The 18,515-nt window shown below is 47.2% G+C and overlaps 1 protein-coding gene across 11 annotated transcripts in view; it reads left to right on the plus strand.

The window, feature by feature from the left end:
• Positions 1–17,953, plus strand: part of RGS8 (regulator of G protein signaling 8) — a 59,079-nt gene extending 41,126 nt beyond the window's left edge. For all 11 annotated transcript variants that reach the window (XM_086342404.1, XM_086342399.1, XM_086342398.1 and 8 more), the window contains 2 exons: positions 11,347–11,513; positions 12,953–17,953. In XM_086342404.1, coding sequence (XP_086198530.1) covers positions 11,347–11,513; positions 12,953–13,135 — 350 coding nt within the window. In that variant the 3' untranslated portion in view covers positions 13,136–17,953. The remainder of the gene's footprint in view (positions 1–11,346; positions 11,514–12,952) is intronic.
• Positions 17,954–18,515: the final 562 nt, after the last annotated feature.

The following is an 18,515-nucleotide window of genomic DNA, read 5'->3' on the forward strand; positions in this document are numbered from 1 at the left end:
CTGGGCGGGGGTGGGGGGAGGGCAGAGGAAGCACAGCTAATAAAGCAGGTCACTCTCAGAAGCCAGTGGAGGCTATGAGCCTTTCAGAGATGAAGCAGCATCTTGCATTTTAACCAACTGCAGTTTATGGACAAGTGGAAGGGAAGGAGAGGGTCCTGGTAGAAAGAAGGGGAAAGATGGAAGGAGGATCGAAAAGGGATGGAAGACAGAAGAGAAGGGGAAAAGGCAGGGAAAGATGTTGAGGAATCAGGCAGAGGACCAGACAAAAGACTTGCTGGGAGGAGGTGGGAGGTGATAGAAGGGGGAGGAAAAGATGCAGATGAAAAGAAGAAACACTGCTGTAGTCCCATAAGCTTCCTCAGCTAGGTCACAGGATCAGGAAAGGTGGGCCAGGTCGGGACCAGTGGTCTGTACACAGCAGGGAAGGGGAGGGGCTCCTGCAGTCATGGGGGTGGGAGGCTTCCACCTGCATCTCAGGGTCCTTTTTGCAGGATGAAACTTCTCTTTGCACAGTGACCCTCCTCCCTGCCTTGCTCAGAGGCGGCCCTGGGAATGTAAAAGGAGGGGGCGATAGGCTGCGCTGAGAGGGGAGGGGAAGGAAAGGAGGAGGGCTGCGATCCCCAGGGTGGGGGCAGGCGTCTTTCAAAGACACTTTTCGGGTCATCTTTGCTACAGTGCTGCTGTTCGGGTCCAGACCCTCCCAGGCCTTTCTCCCTTCCTTCCCCATCTCTCACTGAGCTCTTCCCTTGGAATGCCAGGCAATTTTAAGTACCATATTTTGCTTCAGTTCCCCTCCCACATCCTCTGAAGCCTCTGAAATGCAAGCAAACACATTTTGGATCAAGGTCACCTGGAAGGATGCACTCTACAAGGTCACTCAGCTGTGCTGTGTGATGGTGTCCTGGGGCTGGGGTGCGGGAGTGTGTCTGTCTGCTCTGTGAGGTACCTCTGCATCCTGGGAGGGACACTCAGGGTGGATATCAGAGCCGTGGAAAAGAAACAAGCCTGATTCTAGGTTATGGCTGGTACCTGGTAGCCTCTGTGGACCACACAGAGATGGTGGTGGCCGATGTTGTCTTGCTGGAGAATCCCCGGCTCTGTGGGCCAAATGTTGCCTTTGCCCTGGTGGAGCGTACTTTCATCATACCGTCCAATGTGGGGTTATTGTTCATCCCGCCTTTGGAGGAAGTGATAACGTGGGACCCACCAATGGTCACGAGCGGACAACAGGCAGAGTGGGCTCCGAAGTCATGTAGATGTGTGTGTAAATCCACCTTCCACCCCTCACAGGCCAAATGACCACAGTCATTTCACTTGAACTCTCCAAGATGAGAAGACCTGGGCTTCGAGATGTTAAGGTGTTTTTCCAAGGTCTCACAGGATTCGAACCCAGGCTGTCTGACCCCACAGCCTCTGGCTTAATAACGGGCTTGGTGTAGAGGTTATGTGAGTTGATAACTGGACTGCACACCATAGAACTTGCCCTGGGGTAAGTTCTGGATGTGTGATGGTGAGGAGGAGGAGGATGGAAAGCCATCGACTGAGAGCTGTGTGTGATGCAGGCTGGTGATTGTGATGGAAGCCCAGGGTGGAGCACTAACCCTACCTGGGAGAGTTCATGAGATAGACCACCCTCACTTACAGACCAGGGTGCTGAGGCTAGGTCAGGTTGAATGTGCTAATTACCAGTGGCCTGCCTGTGACCTGAACTGGGACTCTAGCTGAGACTGCAGTGCTCCCACCCTAGGTGGGATGGGCGGACTCACCGGGCTGCCTGACAATCTGAGTATGAGCCCACCATGCATTTTACTCCAAATCCCCCTCCCCACACAGTCTGAGCTGCTGTAACTCCATTGGATTCTCCTGCCAAAGCGCATCCCTCTCTCCATGTTGTTCTCATCTCTCATACCCTTCCGCCTCCCTTGGTGACTTTTTTCATCTTCTCTCCACCTCATCTGTTGTCTTCATTACTGGAAATGTCGTCACCAGCATGTTCTCCAGACCGCCTTGGCTTGCACTGCAGTGGCTCTCCTCTCTAGTCGTCACTGGCGCAGGCAGGCATCCCTTGAGACCATCATGCAGAGCTGGGGACTGGACCACCAGCCGCAGAAGAATGCTGGCTCTGCAGTTTGGCCTCCTTGCCACTTGCTAACCATGCGACCTTCAGCAAGTTATTTAACTTCTCTAAGCTTCATCTTTCTCTGCTGTGAAATGAAGAAACTCTCAGGACCTATGCTGTTGATTTGCTAGAAGCAGCAAATGCCATGAGGCGCACAAAGCATTTGGTGCTGTGTCTGGCCCAAAATGCGTGCCCAGTACAAATTGGCAGGGAAAAAGAAATGCAAAAAGGCAAAATGGTTGTCTGAGGAGGCCTTACAAATAGCTGTGAAAAGAAGAGAAGTGAAAGGCAAAGGAGAAAAAGAAAAATATACCCATTTGAATGCAGAGTTCCAAAGAAAAGCAAGGAGAGATAAGAAAGCCTTCCTCAGTGTTCAGTGCATAGAAATAGAGGAAAATGACAGAATGGGAAAGACTAGAGATCTCTTCAAGAAAATTAGAGATACCAAGGGAACATTTCATGCAAAGATGGGCACAATAAAGGACAGAAATGGTATGGACCTAACAGAAGCAGAAGATAGTAAGAGGTGGCAAGAATACACAGAAGAACTATACAAAAAAGATCTTCACAACCCAGATAATCACGATGGTGTGATCACTCACCTAGAGCCAGAACATCCTGGAAGGCAAAGTCAAGTGGGCCTTAGGAAACATCACTATGAACAAAGCTAGTGGAGATGACGGAATTCCAGTTGAGCTCTTTCAAATCCTAAAAGATGATGCTATAAAAGTGCTGCACTCAATATGTCAGCAAATTTGGAAAAAGCAGCAGCGGCCACAGGACTGGAAAAGGTCAGCTTTCATTCCAGTCCCAAAGAAAGGCAATGCCAAAGAATGCTCAAACTATGGCACAGTTGCCCTCATCTCACACACTAGCAAAGTAATGCTCAAAATTCTCCAAGCCAGGCTTCAACAATACATGAACTGTGAACTTCCAGATGTTCAAGCTGGTTTTAGAAAAGGCAGAGGAACCAGAGATCAAATTGCCAACATCTGTTGGATCATCGAAAAAGCAAGAGAGTTTCAGAAAAACATCTATTTCTGCTTTATTGACTATGCCAAAGCCTTTGACTGTGTGGATCACAACAAATTGTGGAAAACTCTTAAAGAGATGGGAATACCAGACCACCTGACCTGCCTCTTGAGAAATCTGTATGCAGGTCAGGAAGCAACAGTTAGAACTGGACATGGAACAACAGACTGGTTCCAAATAGGGAAAGGAGTATGTCAAGGCTGTATATTGTCACCCTGCTTATTTAACTTCTATGCAGAGTACATCATGAGAAACGCTGGGCTGGAGGAAGCACGAGCTGGAATCAAGATTGCCAGGAGAAATATCAGTAACCTCAGATATGCAGATGACACCACCCTTATGGCAGAAAGCGAAGAACTAAAGAGCCTCTTAATGAAAAGGAAAGAGGAGAGTGAAAAAGTTAGCTTAAAACTCAATATTCAGAAAATCATGATCATGATCATTCAGAAAAATTTGGATCATGGCATCTGGTCCCATCACTTCATGGGAAATAGATGGGGAAACAGTGGAAACAGTGACAGACTTTATTTTGGGGGCTCCAAAATCACTGCAGATGGTGACTGCAGCCATGAAATTAAAAGATGCTTGCTCCTTGGAAGAAAAGCTATGACAAACCTAGACAGCATATTAAAAAGCAGAGACATTACTTTGCCAACAAAGATCCGTCTAGTCAAAGCTATGGTTTTTCCAGTAGTCATGTATAGATGTGAGAGTTGGATTATAAAGAAGGCTGAGAACCAAAGAATTGATGCTTTTGAACTGTGGTGTTGGAGAAGACTCTTGAGAGTCCCTTGGACTGCAAGGAGATCCAATCAGTCCATCTTAAAGGAAATCAGTCCCGAATATTCATTGGAAGGACTGATGCTGAAGCTGAAGCTCCAATACTTTGGCCACCTGATGGGAAGAACTGACTCATTGGAAAAGACCTTGATGCTGGGAAAGATTGAAGGCAAAAGGTGAAGGAGATGACAGAGTATGAGATGGTTGGATGGCATCACCGACTTGATGGACATGAGTTTGGGTAAACTCTGGGTGTTGGTGATGACAGGGAGGCCTGGTGTGCTGTAGTCCACAGGGTTGCAAAGAGTCAGACATGGCAGAGTGACTGAACTGAACTGAATTCACTGAGGTGTTATTTTAAAAATTCCTCCTCTAACTTCAAAAAAGTTTTTTTTTCTTTTTAACCTTCTGCTTAGCCTCTTCCTTTTTAAATGTCCCAACTCCTTGTTCCTTTCTGCTCTCCAGGTTCCAGCCTGGAGCTGATGCTCCTGTCCTTGAATGATGGGCACATCCCAAAACTAAAAGGTCTTAATCTTTTCCCGGTGCATCATAACCTTTTCCAGGAACTGAGATCTATGTCTTCACAGTGGTTTGCCTATTTCCTACCAGATTCCTACTCTTTTTTCCAAAGTAGCTGTTCTAAACTCTTTCTACTCTCATCGGTATTCCCACTTCAGCACACACTGCACTTGTAATTATTCAATTGATTATTTTGTTATTTATTTACTTATTTATTTTTGGCTACCCTGGGTCTTGGTTGCTCTGAGCGGGGGCTACTCTTCATTGCAGTGCCCTGGCTTCTCATTGCAATGGCTTTTCTTGTTGGAGAACTTGGCCTCTAGAGTGTGGGCTTCAGTGGTTGCAGCGCACAGGCTTAGTTGCTCCAAGGCATGTGGAATTTTCCAGGACCAGGAATCGAACTCATGTTCCCTGCATTGGCGGGCGGACTCTCAACCACTGGACCACCAGGGAAGGCCCTGAATTAATTATTTTAAATGATTGCTTAGTCTCTGTTACACTAGACTAACTTGGAGTTCTGTGAGGTTGTGACCTTATCTGATTTGATTCTACCGTATCTCCAAAATCTAGTGCGTGGAGGAAGACCACCTGCAGGGCTTTCACCCCCAAATTAAGAAGAATATCAAGGCTGTTCAAATTGATGCATCTCAAATATGTCCCTCCCTGAACTGTTTGTCTTCTTCGACCCCTGCCCCTCTTTCTCTACTTTCGACTTTTAGGAAGTCAAGTTCTTCTACTTCTTGATCTTTCTCCTTCTCTAGAATTTGCCTTTACCAGATACTATACTTTTCCCCTTTAATTGTTCTCTTCCCTTGCTCTTCTTTTCCTTCTGCCTGCAAACACATCGGGAAAGATCCTGCTTTGGAGCCATATGGACGGTAGGGAAACTTGGCTGTTCTTACCAACTGTGTGACTGGGAAGTTTATCTGACTTCCGTACGTTTTAATGTGGAAAATGGAGTGGGTCATTTGTGCTATCTATGGGTCAGCACTGCTGTGAAAGTACAATGAGCTGCTGTGTGCGAAATCTCTAGCCCAAAGCATGGTGTGGAGTAAATACATAAAACTCTCTGCCGCAGACCCTAGATAAATAAGTAAGAAACTTATCTTCAGTTCGTACCACTTTTCCAGCTAACATCAGAAGGACCTCCTTCTGTATCCTGCGCCCAAACTACAGACTTCCCTGCATCCACACACAGCTTTTCTTCTTTCTCTCTATCCTAACATGGCCTTTCTCCTGCCTTCCTGGAGACAACATTTTATCAATTAAACACTTTCTTTTAAAAAATTATTTATTTAGATTGCATCAGATCTTAGTTGCAGTGCATGGGATCTTCATTGCGATATGCAGGCGTCTCCTTAGTTGCGGCATGTGGAATCTTAGTTCCCTGACCAGGGGTTGAACCCATGTCTCCTGCACTGGAAGATAGATTCTTAAACACTGGGCCACCAGGGAAGTCCCCTCAATTAAACTCTTTCTTTTCGTTAGCTTCAATTCCTCCTGCTCAACAAGTATTTTCTGGCCAGATCAACATTTAATCATACCCAAGGCTATCTTGGAGAAGGAAATGGCAGCCCACTCCAGTATTCTTGCCTGGGAAATCCCATGGACAGAGGAGCCTGGAGGGCTCCAGTCTACGGGGGTCTCAAGAGTCAAACATGACTTAGCTACTAAACCACCACCGAGGCTATCTTACCAAAACCCCAACAGACAGACAGACAGACAGACACACCCCAGAGCTCTTTCCTGACTTCCAGCTATGCTCTTTCTCTCCAGATATGCCCTCTGATCTCTCTGCTCCCTTTCTTGGAAGAGGCATCTAAATTCATTGTTTCAACTTCCTCCCCTCTCACTCACCCCTGTACTTAACCACAGTATGACTAGGGCTCTCATCACACCACAGTCACCCTTCCTGCCAATGGTTGCTGAATCTTGCTGCTGAGTCTAACAACCACTGCTTCTCAGACCATATCTAGCTTGATCTCTGGGCAGCACTGGACATGGTGGCTGCCTTCCCTCTGAAATGTTGACTCCCCAGGCCTTTGGAGGGCTGTGTCATCCTTCTGTTACCAAGTGCAAGTTTGCTCTGCACATCACGACAGGAAAATGAACCCGAGAGTCAGGGGTTGAGGCAAGGAAGAGACGTTAGCTGGAGAGCTGGCTGACAGAGAAGATGGCAGTCTAGCACTTCAAAATGACCATCTTATAATTGGGGGGTAGTGATCTGGAAGCCAGGCTCTTTTACAGAGCAGAGATGGGGGAGGTGAGGAAGCAGAGCAAAAAGTCCATTAATCTTGCAAACATCTCCCAGAAATGCAAGCCTCAGGCAGGGGATGTGTTAATTTCTTCCTTCCTGCCATCCACAGGTGGAGGAGGTTCTGAACAAATGCATTTTAAACAATCAGGCAGAAGGGCAGGATTCTCCGAGGCAGACCATTCTGTAGGGTTATAATAATACAAGCAACAAAAAGCAAGTCAAAGAAACAGTTCCAATGTGGGGTCAGAACTGGCTTCTTTGCAGCACTTCTCTCTCTGGCTCTTTCAGAGGCCTCTTGATGTGTGTGTATCTTCTATGCTATGCTATGCTATGCTAAGTCGCTTCAGTCGTGTCCGACTCTGTGTGACCCCATAGACGGAAGCCCACCAGGCTCTGTCGTCCCTGGGATTCTCCAGGCAAGAACACTGGAGTGGGTTGCCATTTCCTTCTCCAATGCATGAAAGTGAAAAGTGAAAGTGAAGTCGCTTAGTCGTGTCCGACTCTTAGCGACCCCGTGGACTGCAGCCTACCAGGCTCCTCCGTCCATGGGATTTTCCAGGCAAGAGTACTGGAGTGGGGTGCCATTGCCTTCTGCAGTGTATCTTCTAAGTAGGCTCAATAATTTTAGCATTATTATTAGTAGTAAACATTAGTCTTAACTATTTCTGGTTACTCTAACGACGTTTCTTAACTGTAGGCCTCTGCTTGTGTGACTCGCCTTTCCTGCCAGTCTCTTCTCCCTCTTCCCCTCCTGCTTTCACTTAACTTCCTTCTCAGCTTCACATCTCAGCCTAGAAGCTTCTTCCTCCTGCAAGACTTCCCTCTTCTCCTCAGCTCTGGCACAGGCACCCTTCCTGGGTACTTTCACAACAACCTACGCTTTCCCTATCATATCACTTATCATCTATACCATATTTACCATAATTATGTTATCTTGGCTCAAATTGCTCTTTTACTGCAAGTTCTGTGAGCGCTTAACTGTGCTTATGTTTTCTGCCCAGGCTCCTAGCAGAATGCCTGGGTCGCATAATGGGTGCAAGAATAAATGAATGAATGGGTAGAGATGGCGTTACTGCTGTATTAGATTGGAAGTTCACCTATCTTATATTTTTTAACGCTGCGTGTTATTACTTGTATGAACTCAGTCTAGCCACTTTCTCTAAGCATCCATTTCCTCATCGATAAAGTGGAGAGAAGTAAAGCAATGATCCTGAGAATACTTTGCAAGTATTATCTCCTTTAATCCACACAAAGACCCAGCAAAGCTGAGCTCTGATGCAAGGAGATAAGGTCTGTACCTTGGGTAGTATGAGGCCAGAAAGTTTCCCTGGGAGGGTGATTCTCACTGATACCATTGAGGAAGGCGGAGAGGTAATTTTCTTTATCTCTGCTCGCTCACAAGCACCTGTTCTTGCTTGATGAGAAGCAAAACAAAATCTAACAGGAGCCACAAACTTTTCAATTCGAAGAATTTATCCTCTTCTGGTTTAAAAACAATAGGCTCTTGAGAGAGTAGCGTTGACATATATACACTGCTGCTGCTAAGTCACTTCAGTCGTGTCCCCATAGACGGCAGCCCACCAGGCTCCCCCGTCCCTGGGATTCTCCAGTCAAGAACGCTGGAGTGGGTTGCCGTTTCCTTCTACCAGATGTAAAATAGCCAGAAGGAACGGGCTGTCTAGCACTGGGAACTTGGTGCTCGGTGAGGGCCTAGAAGGGGGGCGGGGGTGGGAAGGAGGTTCAGGAGGGAGGGGACTTAGTTATACATATAGCTGATTCTCTTCAGTGTATAGTAGCAACTAACACAACATTGTAAAACAATTAGACTCCAATTAAAAAGAAGAGAAAAAACCCAGGCCCTTCCTAGTCACTCTTCTGAGTCTCTTCACATTTGCTCCTTTAGATCATTGCAGTGTTTTAGGGTCCCCCCAACTTTTTCCTTCCATACCCTGACCACAGTGGGAAGGCACAAGGACAGGGCCTCTGGCCTGCGTCCTCCCCACGCCATGGACAGGGTCCCTGGCTCTGGTCACATGTGGACTGATCTCTGCTCCGAGGTCGCTTTGCTGGAGCAGACCCCCACCGCCCACCCCTCGCCTCTCACAGGCACTGAGTCCCCTCAGAGGCTCCCACGGCAGCAGGTGGGTATGGAAACCTGTTGAACGCCTCTTTGAGACCTTGGAGGAGACAAGACATGGCAAAGAGAGCACCCACAAGGGATATCATGGACAGGAATTTTATGATTCGTTCTCTAATGTATCCCAAGACTTTGAATAGTACTTTGTACATAAGTAGGTTTTTTAAAAAGTTGTTGAGTCGAATGAATGATTTTTAGACTCTCTTTCTGCCTAATCATTGCCAGGCCACTGTTTCACACGTACATTGATCCTCAGTTTATCTCGCATTTCTATTCCCTCCTCTCAGGGTTTCGAACCCAAGGCAGGTATAAGGGTGCGTGGAGCCCTGAGCGGCCTCTTATATGGATCTAAACTGTGAGTTACTTTCCTCCTGCCTGGCACAGCAACAGTTTTATTTCCATCCTGCCTGATGCAAAACAACCTTATATCATGTTCTACTTTCTCCAGTCTCCTTGTCTTACTGTTAAGGTGACCGTGTGTCCTGGTTTTTGGCTATGGTGGTCATGGTGTATGCCCGTTCTTCCTGTGTAATTAACAGAAGTGGTCCCCTTCACTCTCAGAAATGTCCTGGCTAGGGTGATAAACGTCATGGCCAACCCTACCTTTGTTTAACACTTTAAGCTCAGGCCCCCAAACTTAGATTTCTTTGTGATTTAAGGTTTAGGTTTGAGAGTTTCATCGAAACCCTTTTCTCTCCCAAGTTCCTGGCTCTTAAAATGAAAAGTTTGGGTTTTTATAACTACGGTTCTAATGCGGGCAATAAGATGTCTATTTTGAAATAGACGTTTTAATTAGAAATAAAAATGTTTCAGGAAATTAAAACAAACATTTAAAATGTCACCCACGTGGGTGGTGCCGCCGGTCCATGGAATGAAGCTGGGCAGTGGCCAGTCCTGGTACATGTGCGTGGACCTAGGCTGCTCAGGGGAGTCCACGGGTACCAGTGGGGGAAGCGGGTGTGAAATGAACTGGGAGATTTCAAGTGGTATGTGTATATATATACACTACTATGTATAAAATTGGACTTCTCTGGTGGCTCAGGGATAAAGAATCTGCCTGCCAGTGCAGGAGAGTAGGAGATGTGGGTTTGATCCCTGAGTTAGAAAGATCCCCTGGAGAAGGCAGGGGCAACCCACTCCAGTAATCTTGAATCTGGGATATCACATGGACAGAGGATCCTAGTGGCTACAGTCTGTGGGGTCATAGAGTTTGACACAATTTAGTGACTAAACAACAACATGTATAAGATAGATGACTAATGAGAACAGACTGTAGACCACTGAAACTTGTACTCAGTGCTCTGTGGTGACCTAAATGGGAAGAAAATCCAAGGAAGAGGGGATATATGGATATGTGCGGCTGATTCATTTTGCTGAACAGCAGAAACGAACACAGCATTGTAAAGCCAACTATAATAAAGAAATTATAATACTATATACTATATATAATACTATATAATACAAAAATCCAATTGAAAAAACAACTAAAAACTGAAAAAAAAGAGTGAATAAAAACTTGTTAACATATTGTCCTTCTAGTAAATTTTAGAAAAGAAATGACACATTCTAGCCAGAATCATTTTTTACAAAATGCAGTCTCTCCTTTGTTTTCAGTTGAATCTGCCCTTTCTCTGGGGACAGTTGGTAGAAAGTGATAGGTCTTATTTGATTTAAGGAGTGTGTGTTAAGGGTTAGGATACTTTATAAAAACTCTTTTAAGATGAAAACATCAGCCCAATGCATAGGCTAATGTTTCTTTTTCCAAATCTGTGTGATAACCCTACCCATCTAATTCTGATCAGAAGCTCCATTTGGCAATATGCGTGACATTAATTAAGAAAAATGAAAGGATATGTTAATCATTAAATCATTTGGTAGAAAAGTAATAATTGATCTTAATTAAAACATATCATTTGATAGGCAAGCTTTTTAAAAATAAAGGATCCATGTAATTAATCATTAAGGTATGGGACCTCAAAAGTTTGTAAAAAGAGGCTGAGCACCCCTTCCATATAATAGGATGGTTTTACTGACTTCATGGCAGTGGGGTGTTTACTTTCAGACATTTTTCTGATATTAGTAGAGGATTTGCCCTGAGACATTCACACACCCTGACCCACCCAATTTGTCTTGTGACAGATTTTTTTTTTTCAGGTTGGTTGACTTGGATTGGGTGAGAACGAATTCCATATATTACTTTGGCCTCATTAGAAACACAGGCTCACCAGTAGACCCAGGGGATAGCTAACTCTGCGTTACGGGACAGGCAGTGACCACTGAGGGCTGATCCTCTAATGAGGAGCACGGCCCACCTCTGAGGTGCCTGTGTGTTTAAGAGAAGAGAATCTTCAAGAGGATGTGGAGGAGGATCAATGGGGGCTGGACAGTGGCCTAGCTAGGGCCACTCTTGCATTCTGACCACCTTTCTTTCTTTCTTCTGCAGTTCTTGAACTGAAGCCTCTCCCTATTTCTCTTCCTTTCCACACCCCTCCACATCCACAGATGGAGTGGCTGCCTTCCGCGCCTTCCTGAAGACGGAGTTCAGTGAAGAGAACCTGGAGTTCTGGTTGGCCTGTGAGGAGTTCAAGAAGACCAGGTCAACCGCCAAACTGGTCTCCAAGGCCCATAGAATCTTTGAGGAGTTTGTGGATGTGCAGGCTCCGCGGGAGGTGCGTTGGCGGTGGCGTCTTGTCAGACCTCCATCCATAGCCCTCTCTCTTTGAAGGGGTTTGAGCCAGGTTTGACGGGGACTTTCTTCTGAACTGAGCCTCACTGCTCTGATGGCTCTTGATGAAAAAAGGGATCACTTTTAAGGTGCGGAGCCCAGGGATTCTATAAAAAGGAGCTCTATTAGGAGTATTTTAGCTGTCTGTCAGTTCAATATGTGCCAGCAGGAACTGTGTTTCTATAGGGATTCTGCAAGATAGATGCCAATAAATCCATGTTAGTTTTCCTACAGCATGGCTTGATGGAACGAGCATGTACTTTGGAATCTTGTTGCAACATTAGCTCCACCACTTACTTGCTGTGTGATCTTGGTCAACTTACCATGTTTCTCTGAATCACATTTTCCCCAGTGTAAAAGGGTATAATATCACCTCCCTTTCAAGACTACTGTGAGTATTAGGGGTCCAACACCTAGCCAATATTTGCCATTGCTTATTAATGAGTGATTACAGTCACTTATATTATTTTATGGTATTTCATTTATTATAATTACTTATAATGGTAATATGAATTTCTATGTACTGCTATTCTGAGTTATAAAACAGGGTTTTACCTGGGAGGGTTTTATAGAAGAAAAATATTTGCTCTCTATGAATTTAGATGCGTTATGTATGTAGAACTCTTCAATTATGCTTTGACTTGGGACTCAGGAGGTCTTTGGCCAATGGCCAGGATACAGCAGGCTTCTTATAAATGTTGGTTGGATGAGAGATGTACATTCTTAACATAGTCTTTCTCCCCAGGGCGTTTGTTTCCTTAGTAGCTGAGAAAGGACAAACGGTCAAGTTTACTTTAGGGAACCCACATTAATGCTAGACTCTGGTTTAACTCTTGGCCTGACATTGGGAAGACCTCTGGATTGAGGGTTGAGTAATTTGGGCTTTTTTACCTTGACTGTTACTAACTTTCCATAGTACGTTAGACCAGCTTTTTTTCTTTTTTTAAGATTACACACTAAATTTTAATAGCAACAGGGAATAAAAATGGGGGAGTGAGTGGGAAAGAAGAGTGTTCAGTCACTCAGTTGTGTGTGACTCTTTGTGACCCCATGGACTGTAGTTATCCCACCAGGCTCCTCTGCCAGTGGAATTTTCCAGGCAAGAATACTGGAGTGGGCTTCCATGTCCTACTCCATAGACCAGCTTTTTGATAACTCATTTCTTCAGTATCTTTATAAATTGGAATGAAGCATATCTGGTCTTTAGACCTTACAGGACTCTTCCTGGGATCAAAAGGGATGACTTTCATGAAAGCAGTTTGAAAAGTACGAATAAGCTTAATGTATTTAAGATGCTGTCATGAATAATTATTAAGTAGGACCAACTGCCAGGTGCCTTGGCCCTTGAGGGCCTGTGATGATGTTCTCTGCTTGTGTCTCCAGGTAAACATAGACTTCCAGACCCGAGAAGCCACGAGGAAGAACATGCAAGAGCCATCCCTGACTTGTTTTGACCAAGCCCAGGGCAAAGTACACAGTCTCATGGAGAAAGACTCTTACCCCCGGTTCCTGAGGTCCAAAATGTACTTAGATTTGCTGTCCCAAAGCCAGAGGCGGCTCAGTTAGAACTCAGATGGGGACTCTTGGAGATCACTGGCTTCCCCTTCCCCTTGCTGCCAAGACCATATTCTAATGTGACATGTCATAGGTGTTCAAAAGCAGTGGCGATTAGGTTGGAAGGCCAGGAGTGAGGAACGGATGAAGGGCCATCCCAAAGTCTGATCAGCCGCCGGAGCTCGGACTCTGTCCTGCCCCCTTTACCTGTGTTTGTGTCTTGGTTAGTGGTAGTACTTTGTCACCCTTCTCTGGGTTGGCAACTTGCTCTTCATAAGGCCTTGGGTCATCTCCACCAAGAAGGGAGATTTGCTGTGCAGGGCTAATCTGTAAATAATGCAAAGGCAATTTCCACCACTTCCACACGCTCCTCATTTAGGATTCCTGACTCTTTGAACTTGTCCTAGACCCCTGTGAAGAAGGGCTGGAAGACTCAGGATCACATTTGTGATTTGCTGTCATAATGTAATGGCCAGTCCTGGGTGCTGAGACCTCAGTGTTATCTGGGGTTTTCCGCACTGTCACTGACAGGTGGCCTCTGAGGAAAGGGACAAACTCCATGAAGTTGGCTATTTCTTCCATTTCCATAGGACCAGTATGAAAGGCCGTGATCACTGCCCATCCCAACCTAGGAAATTCACAAGACTCATACACTTGCAAATCCAGGAAGGATCTTGGGAGACGTCCTTCATCACTTCTGATATAGAGCTGCTATTGAGAAATAGACAGCTTGCAAGTCTTCCTCAGTTCTACCAAGAAGTTTTCCAGAAGTTGAATGAGCAGGGAATGTAGCACCAGTAGACTTTTGGGCAGCGGGGCACCATATAACCTCTCTGTTGCTTAATGTACACTCTGTCCTCACCTCCCTGTGGCATCACACATCACTGACCCCGTAGAATGATGGACGGCTTGGTAAAGGGAGGTGAATTCCCCTAGCATGGACAGCTCTCGTGTGCCTAATACTTTCCCTGTCTCTCCCTCTTCCCCCCTCCATGCAGGTCATGTAATTCTGATGGGGGAGAATGGGAACTTAGGCTGTCACTCTCTTTCCAGCTTGCTTCCTGGGAGTATGCTTTCTTAGAAAGGTCCCTCTCATGAGGGCCATCTTGGCTGATCAGCCGCTTCCTTCTTGATGTTTTGGGATTGAAAATGGAAGCGAAAGTGAAGCTGAGAAGATGACTGTGAACATCTGGTTTATGGAGAACCTTCCTTCAAGGTGACTTCATGGTACCCTGGCGCTGCTCTTGGAAGTACATCAGGAAACTCTTCCTTGGATGGTGAGTGAGATGCAGGAAACCTTTTTCTGGCTGCCCAGGAAGAAGCTGACTTTGGCCCAAGACTGTGGTGCCAGGGAGATGGAGCCTCAGCAGAGAGACCAGAAAGTGGAAGAGGAGCCTGGGAGGTGCGGGTCTCCTGGTAGACTGAATCAGAGAGAACGGGCTGGAGGTCACTCGGGGTGATTGACAGCCGATGGATTTGGATTCAGTGCAGAGTTCCAAAGCTTTCAGCTGGACTAAATGAAGCCACACAGGTGTGGGTTCTGCAGCACAGGTGACTGAGGCCTTGGTGGAAGCTGTCTCGTCCTGGGGGAAGGATGGGCCTCTTTAAATGTGAGGGTATTCCACGTTTGCATTCTCGTCCAGCAGCTTCATGAATCTCTTCCTTCCTCGGCTACAGCTACAACAGGCCAAGAAGGCTCTTGAGTCCCACTGGCTGTTAGGGTCCGCTGCCCTGCTGTGTATCTATGAGCATTTGTGAATGAGAGTTGATGTGTCTGTATAAACCATCAAGGAGAGAGAGAACACAGGACTCCTGAAGAGACCTGTGGAATTTCATGTTCAAGAACTCTGCAGCCTTATGTGGGTGTTCCTAGTTAGATCGGGTAGTATTCCCCCGTCCTCATTGGTGAAAAACCATCCTTAGCTTACGCTGCCAGAATTAATTTAATGATCAAATTCTCAAACAGGGTATTTCCAACGTTGTTTACATACAAAACGTGCATCTGCTGCCAACTCTACTGTCGAACATGAAGGGCATGTAAATTGGAACAGCACTGAGTTACAGAAACATGAAACGTTCTAAGAGGGGCCTTTTTACCACTTCCACTGTCCCCAGGAGAAAAGTCTGAACAAGACTGTTGTACAGGGGAGCCTAGGGTTCTTCCCAAACTATTGGTGGAAGGAAGGCAGCAGATGGTGGTGTCATGGAGCCTGGTGACTTCCTCCCACGATGGGGAGGTGTGAAGGACCCAGCTTGGGTATCCCGAAATTTGCCACTAAGTGAAGGGTGGGTGGGTTTGTGTTTGTATGTAGAGGAACGTGATAGCTATGTTTATGGTACTCCCATGGAGAGAGAGAGTGTGTGTGTGTGTGTGTGTGTGTGTGAGAGAGAGAGAGAGAGAGAGAGAGACAATTAAGAGCACTAGACTAGTACACCACAGAGATGATCTTCCCATGGGTGGAGCTTTCCTCACACCCTTTATGTTCTGCTTCCCACAAGTGGCACAGGGCTCTCTGCTCTGATGCTTCTTTCAGGCACTTTGGTCATGCCAACCCAGATTCTGGTCTGTGACGAAACAAAGAGAAATGTTTACAACATCTAGAGCAATATCCGAGCATACCTCATCCCTGACCTTCCCCATCACCCTGTCCCACCCGCTCCCCTGCCCTCTTCACAAGCCCTCCTCTGCCTCCTTAGGGGGGCATCCCCAGGGGCCGCTTCTCCCATTTGCCGTCTTCCTTGGCGCCTTGTGCCGGGCTTGTGCTGTGGCCTGCCTTCCGGGCGCAAGCCGTGCAGTGGGCGGGCAGAGCTGTGACGTTTAGGGCTGCTCTCCTCCCTGAGTGGCCTTTCAGCCCCACATGAGTCGTAACCGATTTGGGGGCTGGTGTGAGATTTCCTGTCGCCCTCGCTAAACCAAATACAACATCATCAATGACAACCCTTCAGAGCTCTGGGCACCTCTGGGGTGAGGAAGGATCCCTGAGCAGCATCTATTATGAAACCTGAGGATGTGCAGGGGTTACCCAGAAAGCCTGTTACAATTGCTAATTCCCAGCTTCCACACCCAGAGATGCTGATCTGATAGATCTGGGGTGGAACTCAAAAATCTGCATTTTTAATAAGTTCCCAGGTACGTAGTGGCTTGTGAACCATACTTTGAAAAAAGATGGTCTAAGACAGTGGTCTAAGACAGAAGCTCTCCCCCTTGGCTGTTCAGTGGAACCACCCGGGAAGTTGAAAAAACCCAAATGTCCAGATCCCACCCCAGACAGCTTGGGGTTGGAACTCAAACATCAGTAGTTTTTAAAGCTCCAAAGGTGAATTCAATGTGCAGATGAGGTTGGGAAGCTGGACCCGAGGAATGGGGAGGGAGGGGTGGTGGTCTCCAGCTGGTCTCAGAGGGCTAGAGCACACCCAGCCACAAACAAGCACAATAACCAGGAACCTGCCAGCCCTGAATCTGACTCCTAGGGTGGCTGTCTCTGTGCCCTCTCTGACTTGCTCTTTTGAGATAAAAATATTTCTGTCCCAGCTGCATGCATGGGGTATGCCAATGGTGGGGGCTGAAGGGGTCCTTGGGGTTTTCTATGGTTCCCGGCTCTTGTTCACAGGGCTTCCTCCAAGCTTGCCTCGTGGGCTGCTTCTCTGTTTTTTGTTTGTGTTCATGCACTCATGTGCTTGCTCATTTCATGTTAGGCTGTGCCTCTGTGCCCAAGGCCATGAAACATGGGAGCTGGTCTTAGGTAGCGGGTGAGGAGTGCATAGCAGTAATAATAGTGGTAGCATGACAGCTTCAGATTTCTCAGTGGAGGGTGTCACACCCTCAGAAGTGCAAGCTCTTTGAGGCTTTCTCTGCCAAGGCCGCCGTGGGGTTTGGGTTGTTGCTCTGCGCCCTCACCATTCCCTTGTTGGTCTCAAGCCGGGTGGGCAGCTGGGAAGCTCCTAGTTGATTTTACTCTCTGGTGCTCTCTGCAGAACTTGCTGCTCTGGATTAACCAAAGCTGTGAATGGCTCTCTGCCCAACCTGCAGGCCCAGCCGCTGGGTGCAGGCCCTGGGCACGTGTCCCCGGCACGGCCGGGTGTCCAGGTGTGAGGGCAAGGCGTGAACTCACTGTGGTTGAGCAGCGGGGCTGCGGGTGGGATGAAGACAAGCTGCTCCTGTGGCATCTGCTTCTCCATAAACCGGAAAGGAGAGGTGGTGAGTGGTGAGTTCAGAGGCAGGATGTCTCCCATCATCGAGAGCACCCAGACCTCTCCTGACCCCTGTCTGTGCCCACTTCCCAGCCAGGCAGAGGAATTAGTGATTTTCCATCTGAGGCTCTCCTGCAATCTGCCAAGCATTAGCCCTCTTTAAATCTGCATCCTCCGTTTTGAAAGCAAAAGAGGTGGCGAAGTCACCCCCTGGCACGGGGAGCCTGTGCCACTTGGCATGAGACTGAGAAGGAAGAAGCCAATCGCGGAGATGTCTTCCTGTCCCTGCGACCTCGCCGAATCATGCGATGCCGTGGTCCAAGTCGGCAGGATGAGGCCACTGGCCGTCCCAGCTGTGGGGGCCGGGTCCTGTCGATACACTGGTCCCCTTCCTGCTTCTTCCTCCCTTCTGCCCCTTGGCTCCCTCCCCTCTTCCAAAGACAGAACCGGTGGCTGTGCTTGTGTGCCCTCCAGGCGAGGCAGCGTTAGCTGCCGAGTCACTGGGCGCAGGCGCATCTGTAGCAGCTCATCCTCATTGAATTGTTTCATTACTGTGCAAAGTGGAATAATGTCATTCACCTCTACTATAAACAAGGCTGTGAGAACATAATAAACCAAACCTGAACACGCTGCCCTTCATTCTCTGCCCACATTTCTGGCCGGCTGACTCTTTTGTGAGGCAACGCTTCCCGTAACACATGGACGCCCCAGGAGGGGGCACGCGGCCTCTCCCTGGCAGAGGCTGGCACCGTGCCAGCCATGAGGAAAAGCAGTGGTGTGGGTGAAAACGGGATGGGAAGGACTCGGGATGAGTGGGGGTGGGTGGAGAGCGACTTCAGGCTGCAAGAGTGGCTTTGAAACTGTAAAGTGCTGTGCAAACACGAGGTGGTATTTTTATTAGTACCACCTACTGCTTGAGAACGCAGGGAGAGAAAAGAGTGAGGCATGGCTTGTATATTTGTTCAGCTGGAGCTATCTGAGAATGGAGTGGGTTGATCTTTCTTATGCCTGTATCTCACTTTATACAATCGCTGTGCCCCTGAAAGGCCTGGGTGAGTCATCGAATCTTCCAGAGTTTCTGGTGATGGGTCCCATGTAGGGGACCCACAGGAGAATGAGCTGGAGAACCTGCTCGAAAAAGCTCATTTTTCAGGGGTGGTAATGAGACAGAGATACACGAAATGTTAATCATCCAAAATAA

The sequence above is a fragment of the Bos grunniens genome, chromosome 16 (assembly GCF_055505025.1).
Source record: "Bos grunniens cultivar Pamir isolate PY7600 chromosome 16, Bosgru_T2T1.0, whole genome shotgun sequence".
In the NCBI taxonomy this organism is placed as follows: domain Eukaryota; kingdom Metazoa; phylum Chordata; class Mammalia; order Artiodactyla; family Bovidae; genus Bos; species Bos grunniens.